This window comes from Carassius carassius, chromosome 12, assembly GCF_963082965.1.
Source record: "Carassius carassius chromosome 12, fCarCar2.1, whole genome shotgun sequence".
In the NCBI taxonomy this organism is placed as follows: Eukaryota; Metazoa; Chordata; class Actinopteri; order Cypriniformes; family Cyprinidae; genus Carassius; species Carassius carassius.
In genome coordinates, this window is record NC_081766.1 from 6,520,669 (window position 1) to 6,533,642 (window position 12,974).

The 12,974-nt window shown below is 37.4% G+C and overlaps 1 protein-coding gene across 1 annotated transcript; it reads left to right on the forward strand.

Moving 5' to 3' along the window:
• Nucleotides 1–6,020: 6,020 nt before the first annotated feature.
• On the forward strand, nucleotides 6,021–11,456 carry LOC132154648 (type I phosphatidylinositol 4,5-bisphosphate 4-phosphatase-A). The gene is made up of 7 exons (XM_059563294.1): nucleotides 6,021–6,267; nucleotides 7,602–7,795; nucleotides 8,374–8,480; nucleotides 8,618–8,723; nucleotides 8,912–8,964; nucleotides 9,363–9,453; nucleotides 9,804–11,456. Exons 1-7 carry the CDS (start codon nucleotides 6,150–6,152, stop codon nucleotides 9,945–9,947), a joined length of 813 nt encoding a protein of 270 aa, XP_059419277.1. The 5' UTR covers nucleotides 6,021–6,149; the 3' UTR covers nucleotides 9,948–11,456.
• Nucleotides 11,457–12,974: the final 1,518 nt, after the last annotated feature.

Genomic DNA, 12,974 nt, shown 5'->3' on the forward strand with positions numbered 1-12,974 from the left:
AGAGGTTCAATTCTTGTAAAGAAGGCTTCAGGGCGTCCAAGAAAGTCCAGCAAGCGCCAGGATCGTCTCCTAAAGAGGATTCAGCTGCGGGATCGGAGTGCCACCAGTGCAGAGCTTGCTCAGGAATGGCAGCAGGCAGGTGTGAGCGCATCTGCACGCACAGTGAGGCCAAGACTTTTGGAAGATGGCTTGGTATCAAGAAGGGCAACAAAGAAGCCACTTCTCTCCAAAAAAAACATCAGGGACAGATTGATCTTCTGCAGAAAGTATAGTGAATGGACTGCTGAGGACTGGGGCAAAGTCATATTCTCCGATGAAGCCCCTTTCCGATTGTTTGGGGCATCTGGAAAAAGGCTTGTCCGGAGAAGAAAAGGTGAGCACTACCATCAGTCCTGTGTCATGCCAACAGTAAAGCATCCTGACACCATTCATGTGTGGGGTTGCTTCTCATCCAAGGGAGTGGGCTCACTCACAATTCTGCCCAAAAACACAGCCATGAATAAAGAATGGTACCAAAACACCCTCCAACAGCAACTTCTTCCAACAATCCAACAACAGTTTGGTGAAGAACAATGTATTTTCCAGCACGATGGAGCACCGTGCCATAAGGCAAAAGTGATAACTAAGTGGCTCGGGGACCAGAATGTTGAAATTTTGGGTCCATGGCCTGGAAACTCCCCAGATCTTAATCCCATTGAGAACTTGTGGTCAATCCTCAAGAGGCGGGTGGACAAACAAAAACCCACTAATTCTGACAAACTCCAAGAAGTGATTATGAAAGAAAGGGTTGCTATCAGTCAGGATTTGGCCCAGAAGTTGATTGAGAGCATGCCCAGTCGAATTGCAGAGGTCCTGAAAAAGAAGGACCAACACTGCAAATACTGACTCTTTGCATAAATGTCACGTAATTGTCGATAAAAGCCTTTGAAACATATGAAGTGCTTGTAATTATATTTCAGTACATCACAGAAACAACTGAAACAAAGATCTAAAAGCAGTTTAGCAGCAAACTTTTTTAAAACTAATATTTATGTAATTCTCAAAACTTTTGGCCACGACTGTACAGTCCGGTGCAGCCTCCATGGAAACGCTAAGCGAAGCATCCGGAAGAGCAGCGTAGTGACGATAAAAATACAAAAAAAGATCATATAAAACTCCCCTTCAATTTTTTACTTCAAACTTATCAAATAATAGAGATGGAGGGTCTCGCGTCCGTGCATGATCTCCCCAAACCATGAAGATGAGGAAGAAGATCTCCAAGTTTTAGTTTCTAACAAGTGCTGCTTAACATTGTCGGCTGTCGAACATTTGAGTAAGGATGTGAAGTTCACTAATTAACCAACCAACCCCAACCATATATAATATATATACATATATATATGTGTGTGTGTATATATATATATATATGTATTGAAGGAGTGGATGCCGAGTTGCCATATTCTTCATACTGATATTAATTATATTATTACATGATTTCTTGTTTGACTATTAATCAAGTTATGGCAAGAGTGAAATGCGTAACCTTATGTGCACTTATGAGATATTAAAGAATCCTGTTCTACCCTGCATTTTTTTTCCTCAAGATTAATGTCCACATATTGTGTGTGTGTATCCAACCGTAATGATAAGACACTCGCCAGTGCTAGAAAGCCTTGAATTTTAGATAAGTTCTCTGTGTATGTGTGTTAGTATCTGTCTGTACAGGGAGAAGCTCAGACAGTCCCAGGACAAACGATCAACTGCCAGTGTGCAGCGTATCAGATATACGTCTTTGGAGAGTTTATCTAGGTTTTGGAACCAATCAGAATTTTGTTGACTTATGTATTGACGCAATTAGTATCGTCTGTCAGGGTATAACTGTGGTTGATTTTGAGTTGTAAGGGAGCGGCCAACGAACTCTGTCGAGAGTATTGAAGCTGACTTCTGCTGATGAAATTGCAAATTATTTTCTTCAAGTAAAATTATTATTATTAATTGAACTCATCTCTGACTCCTGGTCTTCATTGCGACATATCTAGTCCTTGGGTTTTAACTGTAAATTCCCCTACAGTATATATATATATATATATATATACAGTAATAATAATAATAATAATAATAATAATAATTCATTACATTTATATAGCGCTTTTCTAGGCACTCAAAGCGCTTACATTGTCAGGGGGTATCTCCTCATCCACCACCAGTGTGCAGCATCCACCTGGATGATGCGACAGCAGCCATAGTGCGCCAGAACGCCCACCACACACCAGCTTACTGGTGGAGAGGAGACAGTGATGAAGCCAATCAGCAGATATGGGGATTGTTAGGAGGCCATGATGGTCAGAGGCCAATGGGCGAATTTAGCCAGGATGCCGAGGTCACACCTCTACTCTTTTCGAAAGACTTCCTGGGATTTTTAATGACCACAGAGAGTCAGGACCTCGGTTTAACGTCTCATCCGAAGGACGGTGCTTGTTGACAGTATAGTGTCCCCATCACTACACTGGGGCGCTAGGACCCACACAGACCACAGGGTGAGCACCCCCTGCTGGCCTCACTAGCACCTCTTCCAGCAGCAACCTAGTTTTCTCAGGAGGTCTCCCATCCAGGTACTGACCAGGCTCAGCCCTGCTTAGCTTCAGTGGATGTACAGTACAGACCAAAAGTTTGGAAACATTACTATTTTTTATGTTTTTGAAAGAAGTTTCTTCTGCTCATCAAGCCTGCATTTATTTGATCAAAAATACAGAAAAAATGTAATATTGTGATATATTATTACAATTTAAAATAATTGTTTTTACATTTGTTATACTTTAAATTATCATTTATTTCTGTGATGCAAAGCTGAATTTCTAGGATCATCATCACATGATCCTTTAGAAATTATTTTAATATGATGATTCATTATCAAAGTTGGAAACAGTTCTGCTGCTTAATATTTTTTCAGAACATGTGATACTTTTTTAGGATACTTTGATGAATAAAAAGTAAAAAAAAAAAAAAAAAAAAAAAAAAAAAAAGAATCTATGTTTTTAAAATATAAATATTTTGTAATAACAATATACACTACTGGTCAGTAATTTGGGGTCAGTAATTTTTTTTTCTTTCTTTTTTTTTATAAAATCAATACTTTTATTCAGCAAGGATGTGTTAAATTGATAAAAAGTGATAGTAAAGAAAAATATTATTAGAATATATATTATTAGAATTTTTTTTTTTACTTTGAATAAATGCAGTTCATTTGAACCTTTTATTCAAATATATTAGACAGCAGAACTGTTTCCAATACTCATAATAAATCAGAATATTAGAATGATTTCTAAATGATCATGTGATAGACTGGATGTTACATGTGACACTGAAGGCTGGAGTAATGATGCTGAAAATTCAGCTTTGCATCTCAGGAATAAATTATTTTTTTAAAGTATATTCAAATAGAAAACTATTATTTTAAGTTGTAATAATATTTCACAATATTACTTTTTTCTGTATTTTATCTGTATTTTTGATCAAATAAATGCAGGCTTGATGAGCAGAAGAAACGTCTTTCAAAAACATTAAAAATAGTAATGTTTCCAAACTTTTGGTCTGTACTGTGTATATATATATATATATATATATATATATATATATATATATATGCACATTGATTGCCTCACCTACCCCCTTCCACAGCCAGAGTAAGGCAAAATACATGCATGTCAGAATCACATATGGTGCTGTAGAGCTGGCCTCTCACCGTGTGTGTTTTTGTTTAGGTCTGTTGGGACTGAAGATTTGTTTCTTGGCTTGAGCAGAAAGTACCCCTCATCCATGTGTTGTGACAACATGCTGGTACTCCTTATTCCTCACTCATTCAGTCTTAAACATACAGCATGTGTGTTAGCAGTGTCAAGAGTGTTAGAAACATTACATTTACTTCAAGGATTAGATGACCAATCTACTCACCCTCAGGTCATCCAAGATGTCGATGAGTCTGTTTCTTCAAAATTGTAGCATTACATCAATTGCTCAGAAACAGATCCTCTCCAGTGAATGGGTGCCATCAGAATGAGTTCAAACAGTTTATAAAAATATCACAATAATCCACTAGTAAACCACACAACTTCAGTCCATTAATATCTTGTGAAATGAATGTCTGCATGTTTGGAAGAAACAAATACATCAAGATGTTTAACTTTATAATGTTGCTTCCAGCTGAAATAGTTATCTATACCAATAATATTGCTTTCTCCAGTGAAAAAGTTGTCGTCTAAATCAGGAGAGAAACACAGTTCACAAGCAAAAACAGTCCAAAACCCATTCTAAATAAATATGTTGGTGGCTTTTGATCTGAGAGGACAATAAGGGATGGACTTTTTCACATTTAATACAAGACATTAATTAATCAACCAGTTGTGAGGATTACTTGTGGATTATTGTGATGTTTTTATCAGCTGTCTGAACTCATTCTGATGGCACCCAAAGTAGTAAATATATTTGTTATGGTAAGAACGATGGAAGACCAGGGAGGGATGCAGTTAACAGTCTTTAATGAATAAAGGAAATAGTCCTCAATGAATAATTAGAACACAAATCACATGCATTAATCAGAGCCAGAACAGAAACTGCCAGACGACTGGATCTTAGAAAAATCAGCATAAACTTCCACGAGGACAGAGGCAGGGTTCCCGAGATGCATTCAGCCAGTCAGGAATAGTGATAGCAGAAAGGGTGAACAGCCACGGGCAGGCGCTGAACAGGTAGCCTACTACTCTGCAAACAGGCACAGCTGGATAATACACAGACTGATGGCAGTATTACTCACAGCAGAATTTATGGTTTCACTTTTCACAGACAAGACAGGACTAGAGAACAGACGTTTCTCACGAGAGGTCATTGAATAATCCGACAACAAGACAGGGCTAGGAAGAGGGAATAAGAAGCAGAGACAATCAAGAGAAAAAGGGGAACAGGTGAGGAGAAGGGAACGAAAGGGGAAACAGCTGTAAGAGATAATGAGCGGAGGAGTGGATGTGTGTGTGTGTGAGTGTGTGACCACAAGAGGGAGACAGAGAAAGAGGAAAAGAAACCAGGATCATGACAATATTAGGTAAAATGTTTTACATCTAGTAATCACTACATACTGTATGTAAATATTTGTGCTTTTTTTTCAGTAAGTTGTATCTTCACCTGCCTCACTCAGTGCAAAAACAGGAGGGGAATGCCAAATTCATTGCGGAGAAAGAAGAAATGGAGATTACACTGCCCATGAACAGACCAATGGACTGCATCAACCTGACCTGAGAGAAACACAGAGAGAGCAACTGAACCATGAGCTGCATCAGTTCAGAATAGACAGTGCTGACAACTTCTACAGATACAGTTCTCACAGACCATCTTGAATCCAAGACATGAACCATGAGTTCCCTCACTTATAGCACTAGAACCAGGAAACAAACATAAAATGTTTCTGAATCAAGTCAATCCACGTGGAAAGGAATAGGTGCCTATGTAAGAAGTACATTTATATGTTGCTGCCAGGTTATTCAATAATATAAAACTCTTTTCTTTTTTATTTTAATTTTAAGCATAATAAAACGGCGAATGCTTTTAATTTGTGAGTGCTTCTCTATATGTTTTCTAAATATATTTTAAGGCAAACTGTAAAAACTATACAAATGTAATGGCTTAGCTGGCAAGGAGATTTGACCATAAAAACATTTAAGTATCATCTTAATAAGACCTATTATTCAGAAATAGCTTAACAACTAGTATTTATATGCAAGTTGTCTGCTAATGCCTTTAATGTTATAAAGATCTCATCGATTTGTATTTTGATCATATTCTTCTAATGAAGACTAGAACATATAAATGCTTATTACTGGTCTTTATTATAGACACTTTAAAGCAAGCTGTAAAAGAATGCGCTTTATTTCTGGCTGCACACAGTTTTTGAGAAGACACACCTCTTGTGTATATAGTGATCTTTGAAAGGGCAATAAGTGACAGAATAAACATCGTGTCGTGCATTATTGCTCAGGGGTATCATGCAATACACCCCCCGAGCGCACGGATGCGCACACGCGTTGCCACAGTAGCGGACGCAAGCGGGCTCCATACACACACTCCGGTAGCACAACAATACAAGCTCTCGCCGCTCCCCCTCTTTACGCCTCGCTCGCGCTATGGCGGACGGCGAGCGGTCCCCGTTGCTCTCGGATCTTGGTGATGGAGCTCTTGGCGGTGGTAACGGTGGGGTGTCTCCCGGAGCAGCTCCACACGGTGCTCCGAACAAACCGCAGAGTGAGTAGCGAGCGCGGCGCTTTTCTGCGCTGTCACGGGCCCGCGCACGCACACTACAGCATTTACTACGATTTTGGTTAGGTACAGTTCTGTGCGGTTATTCTTGCTTTATTTTGCACGCTGGTGATGATGGAGGTAGGACCTGAATATATGATTTTCTGGCGGATCGTAGTGGAGAAGCAGATGAAGTGTGTGTTCGTACGTGCACGCGCGCGGCTGTCACTGTATAATATGATACATGCTGCTCCGCGTATAATGCAGTTGCATACGATACACCTATTATTTTGTCAAACAAATTATTTTTGAATTGATCCTCGCATATATTTGTCATCCATTAGAGAGGCTACTACGCAGCTAATGAATGAACATCACTGTTGTGTTGTCCAGGTCTGTTTACTGTTCTGTTATCGGCCTTACCGCGACAAATTATATTAATAACGGGGCAATATTTTCTTAAACTAGTCATAAGACTGAGGACGACTGTACTTGGGGTTTCTTCGTCCCCATTTAACCACATTTACTGGTGAGTCGGTCTCTGCACTACACATTTACAGTAATCTGCCGAATCCGAAAACTCTAGCTACACCCAGACACAGATGATTAGCACATCTTTGGACCATTCAGAAAGCCTGAAACTGTTGCCTGAGGAGACCACAACCAATCGTTGTGCAGAGTGGGCGGGGCCAATAAAAAGTTACTAAAGGGCGTGCTGATGATGTTGGTGTGGGGATTTTTAACTGATGTGGTGATTCTGGTGAATTTTTATGAAAACCATATTTAAGTATTATCATACACACGTTGGGATTTATATGGAGTTTACGACTTGATTTTGGGAGCTTTCAAAGAGTAAGAACTACAAATATCCTCACAAATCAGTTTTAACATGTTTCACTATATTTGTGAGGACAGTTTCAAAAAGCTGGCCCCCGCAATCAGAGGCAAATGTGTACATGATCCACTAGACACATTCCAGCAATCTCCTTGTAAAGCTCCTTTCAGCAGATCTCGAGACCAAATCAAATTTTCTTGTTAATCCTAATGGCCTGCGGGACAGAGAACTGTTTTACCTTCCCAAAGTACAACTTTCAGTGTTTAGTTAAACTTTGAAAAGTAAATTAAACTTTCATGTTTTATGCTATTTTATGAGCCAATATTTCCTGTATCTATGCTAAATTGGTAATACTGATACTGTTATTCAAAAATGATGGATGTACTTTAACATGCATTTTGATAATAGATGGGTTAATTTTAATTTCATCGTGATTTCAGGAGCAATAAAACTTGCATACTGAATGTCTATCAGAATCTGCAATGGCAATCTCTCCCTTTTTTAGGCTTTCCTCCGTTTCCGAGCTCGACTCAGCCCCCTGTGTTGATGGGCGAGAACCCTCCACCGTATTCCCCCCTGACGTCTCCAGAAAGTGGCAGTGCCCCAGTCATCAGCTGTAGGGTGTGCCAGTCGCTCATCAGCGTTGAGGGCAAAATTCACCAACACGTGGTCAAGTGCGGAGTCTGCAATGAAGCTACAGTGAGTCGGGACACAGCACATATACAGTTATATATATATAATTATATACACTTAATACATCATTTTAAAAACTCAGGGAGGAACAACTGTTCAATTCTTAAGTTTTGACTTGTTTATTGTTTAACTGTTTGCATGCTACAGCTATTGATTCAATTAAAATACTTTTATTGTTTTATTGTTCAACTAAAAACAATATATTTTTATCAATTCCAAGAAAGTTTAAACCGCAAATTGAGTAATTAATAAAACTGATTGACGGTTTATGGGCTTCTGTCAGCAAATATTAATACACTACCATTCAAAAGACTGTGCTTAGTAAAACTTTTAATGTTTTTGAAAGAAGTCTCTTATGCTCACCAATACTTAATTTAATTTTAACAATATTGTATATACAGTACATTGAAAGATTCAACATACAGTACATTTAATCTGATTGAAATTAGTAATCGATTAACAGTGCCAAAATGTAAAATCACTTCATGTAGTAACAACACACAATTAAGTTTTTGGGTAACCAGAATTAACTCTGTCTCTCTCCTCCTTTTCTATTTTTTTTAATGAACCTTCATTCCTTCCAGCCCATAAAGAATGCACCTGCAGGGAAGAAATATGTTCGGTGTCCTTGTAACTGTCTTCTCATCTGCAAGGTCACATCCCAAAGGATCGCCTGCCCTCGGCCTTATTGGTAAAAGAGAGAGAACAGAAGTAGACAGAGTTCAATTTAAAACAAAGGAAATCTTTGACACTGATAAACATGGTCTTGTCACAGTCAGGGTTGTGTATGTGAATAATTAAATGTGTTTGTCTCCTTGTCTGGACTAGTAAGAGGATCATAAATTTGGGGCCAGTCCATCCAGGTCCAGCCAGTCCAGAACCACAACCTGCTGGAGCTAGAGTTTCCTGCGGACACTGCAGCAACACTTTCCTGGTACACACACAAACACACAATTCAGCTGCATCATACTGTATCATTCTCCGCTGCAGTGACATCTTGACCGAATCACTCGGCTCAGGTTCAGCATCAAGTTAAAGTCGAATATCAGATGGCAGTTTATTCTTGTTTTATTTATGCTACTGCCTCAGATTAGCTGCTCAACCACTTTCTCAACATTTCAGTGGACTGAATTTACTGACAGGACACTGGCTCGATGCCCCCATTGCAGAAAAGTGTGAGTATTTCTGAGCCAACATTCACAACACATTTTGCATTTAACAGATAAATCAAACTCTTTGATTGACGTTACTGCCTTTTACTGGCTGTAAATTTTTTAATAAAAAATTATATTACATTTATTATAAAAGTATTATATAAAAAATTATATGCATTCCGATTCTGACATCCAAAGGCACAACAATACATTTCTTCTCTTATTCCATGGATTTTTCCTGTTTCCCTCCATTTGTTACCAATGTTTTTCCGCCACAACAATAACTGCAATGTCTACTCCAAATTGGTCTATAGTGCTAGCTAGAAACCACACTTTGCCTTTAAATAGTTTTGCATATTCCATTCCATAACCCCTGCTGTTCCTCTGACTGGTCTTTTACTCATGTTTCTCTTCACCAGATCTTCGATTGGGCAGAGATATCCGAGGAGGCGGAGTCTGTGGTGTTACCTACTGTGCTTGCTATTTAGCATCTCAGCCGCTGGTCTGATTGTGAGTGTGCATCAACCATATTTATTTAATGTCTTGTTGTTTATTTTTGATATTATTTATTTGACTACACAAATAGCAAATCACTTAATGTGAACCATTTTCATATTAAATAGTTATCCTTGCTAAATAATACTATACATTTCTTTCAAAAAGAAAAACAAAATGCATCAGAAAAGTCACACAAACCCCAAACTTTTGATGTTTATGTAACATAAACATTGACCAAAATGAAACGCTGGTCCATGACACCTTATGTTTGAACCTTGTTGTAATGTGTTAGCAATTGAACTTAAAATGTAAGTTTTATATTCTGTCATTAGAAGTTTCTGTTTGTCTGTGTTTGTCTCTAGGCAGGGACGTGGTCCCAGGCACGTGTGTACGGGGGTATTTATGCCTCCTGGGCTGCGGTGTTGTTGCTGGTGGTGTTGACGCTGGCCAGGGCACTTTACTGGAGCTGCATGAGGGTCAGCCAACCTCTCCACAACCTCACATAGAGAAAGAGACACGGCAAGAGAGGGGGGCTGAGATTAGGGCTGTTGGGAAAAAATAAAGTCCACAGGAAAAGAGCTATATAGAATCATGGTTAACTCTTAAAGCTTGATTGTGAAGGCTGTAATGAAGGGTCAAAGTAAAATCCAGGCTTGAGAAACGTGGAAAAAAAAGCTGTTATGGCAAGAAGATTAGTGTTTTAAACTTATTTTTATTCGGAAGCTTTCTTTGGATGTGTTTTCATCCGTGAATATGGACTGACTTGTTACTCATGGTTTCATGCAAACGTGCAGTTATGATTCCTAATGCTCCTTTAGTTTGAACCATTTACACACATACAGGTGTGAATATCTCACACCCTCTCAAACACACAAAACTCTCTATGAACTTCTTAAATGAACCACCCTACAATACACAAAAAACACCAATTCAACCACATTCAACACAACATTAGCTGCCTCTATAGTGTCCAAATACGCTCTGAAGCCTTACAAAGAAAGGAAGTACAGGTTGATCTCCACTAGAGGGTGTTCCAAAACAACACACACCTGTATGTTCCATCACATTACCTGTTTCTCTGTACAAACACTGCTAATCCAAATCGTTTGGATGAGAATATGCTCAACAAATGCACATAACCATTGTGTAACTTAGTTTTCATAAACACTAAAAGTGTAAGTGCGCTCCAACACACTCTTTCTCCCTATTTTTCTTTAGTTGTGAATGTTAAAAACAGTATTTTTTTAAATATAATTGTGTATTTTGCTTGTAAATATTTGTTGTTTATTTCATGAATGATTGAACAGTTGCATTGTAGCTCTAACACGTTGTGATTCCTTTTTATGTTTTTATTTAATTTGCACTGAAAAACCACTACTGATAATGTTTTGACTGGAAGGAATATCGAGATAACAGCCACAAGCGCCTTTGGAAAAAAAAAATAAAATAAAAAAAAAGTTATGTCTTTGTTCTGATGAAGGTCAGCCGTGTTTCATGGACTTTATCAAAAGGGTCATTTACCTTTCTTCTCATGTTCATGTGAAGTTAATCATCATTTTCAGGTACTCTATGTTTGAACCCTGATTAAATAATACTAATGATATTAATCAGACACTCTTTTTGGATTCTAGACTCCAAGATCTTTTTTTTTGTCTGTCAGAATTCAGTGTCTGTGTGGGTTTGTGTTTGTAAGGATGGGAAAACACAATTGAGATGTTCAGAGCATTGACTTAATCACCAGTGTTCTTGCTTTATATTCTTTAAAAATATGCTAAATACATAAATAATTACATAAAAGTATGATCCTAACTGTAAAAATGGATTTCAAAATCAGTTTCGGTATTCTGTCCACGAGAGAAACGTAAGGTCTGGACGTCTGGAATCCCAAACAAGAGGTCAGGATGTTATTTATAAAGAGCAGAAGGCCAATGATGGAGGTCTCCTCTGAATTTGTTTACACATGAGATTAAGATTACATGTGATTAAAATTATGAAGTTATAAAATGGTGAAAACACTTGTGTGGCGTCTGTTTTTTTATGAAGGTCTGTGCGTGATTCACTTGCTGCAGTTGTTTTGGCACTCATCCTCTCAATGTCTCTGGCCATTTGTCTCTTGTTTCGGGCGGATATATTATTTTTCTCGACACAGACTGATAGAGGCATGGGAAACATACAGAAACCTTTTAGAAACCACAACTCCCCTGAGCCAAGCAGAGAGAGAGATTTGTCAGCAGTAATGGAAGAGAAAGAGCAGAGATCTGGGGACACGCACTGATAGAGAGAGGTTTCAGTCTTCTGGAGGTGAGTCAGAGACTGACCACAAAAAGTCTGCAAGCAGAGACCAGAGAATCAGAGCTCTGTGAAACAGACCTGGTTCAGAATCTACACACAAACGGGGTGAAGTTTGTATACGTCTCCTCTCTTGCACTAAGTTCTAATTCCGTTTAGTTCAATTTAGTGTGCTTAACTGCCATAACAAGAATAACTACAAATATGCAGCTTAGGTGTGCCTATAAAAATGTTCCAAGATAACAATTTTGTAGTAAAATGGTCAATAGTTCAATTGTTAAGAAACAATATAGAACAGCAAATTCAATGAAATATTCTGCAGAGCTATCCAGGAAGAGGATTTTTATTATCTGAAAATATCAACTATGTCATTAAAATTTATTATAAAGTGTAATTAGTATTTTTGGAACTAAGAGAAGACCTTTTTCTCTTATTTTATTGGCATAACTGAATATTGAAAATGCTGAAAAATAAGTAATGAAAAATAAAGGTCTTATGTAATTGGAGGAAACAGGTAATGGTAAAATGTAAATAAAAATTTTAATTATACATCCTTATACAATTAATTATAAATGTGATTAATGACTGTCAATAATCAAAAGTTTAATGATAAGAGAAACAATGGCAAAGTTAAAATCCTATTCTATACTATAGTAATATCTATTTATTTTATTTTATTTATTTATTTGGTATTACTTAAACTACACTACTACTGTAAATGAGACAGATTATTTAAGTATGCTTTACAATATTTTTTTAACTTAAAAAAATGCTTTTTCATTTATTGTGTCACCACTTTGTAATTGTTTGTGACATTTTCTGAGTGAAAACTATAATAAAACAAGTAATAAAATAAAGCAAAATGAAAGGATAAAAATTTAAATGACACTATATTTCACTAATAAATCAAAAGTTCAATGATAAGAAACACAGCTCCAAGGCAGATTAATTTGTTTAAATTATATTCTAATCTAATGTGCTTTTACACAATAAGCCAAGGCATTTGCAGTCGATCATAATGTAAAATAACCTGACAATAATGCATTAAATAAAGTAAAATTAAAGTCATTATTGCATATAAAATCAAATTAAAAAAACAATAAAATAGTCCAATAAACTAAGCAAATCATACTCCACTAAGTATGTTGTATCTCAGGGGAGAGAGTGAGTTCCCAATGGAATCAACCTGATCTAAGATTACTGAGCTTGCACAAACACACAAGAGCCTTTTATCCTCCTAACGT

Excerpts from the sequence above, each read along its gene's own strand:
- LOC132154648 (XM_059563294.1), top strand. The coding sequence starts at position 6,150 with ATGGCGGACGGCGAGCGGTCCCCGTTGCTCTCGGATCTTGGTGATGGA. Across the intron at positions 8,724-8,911 it reads ACTGCAGCAACACTTTCCTG|TGGACTGAATTTACTGACAG; the intron begins GTACACACACAA and ends TCAACATTTCAG. Across the intron at positions 8,965-9,362 it reads TGCCCCCATTGCAGAAAAGT|ATCTTCGATTGGGCAGAGAT; the intron begins GTGAGTATTTCT and ends TCTCTTCACCAG.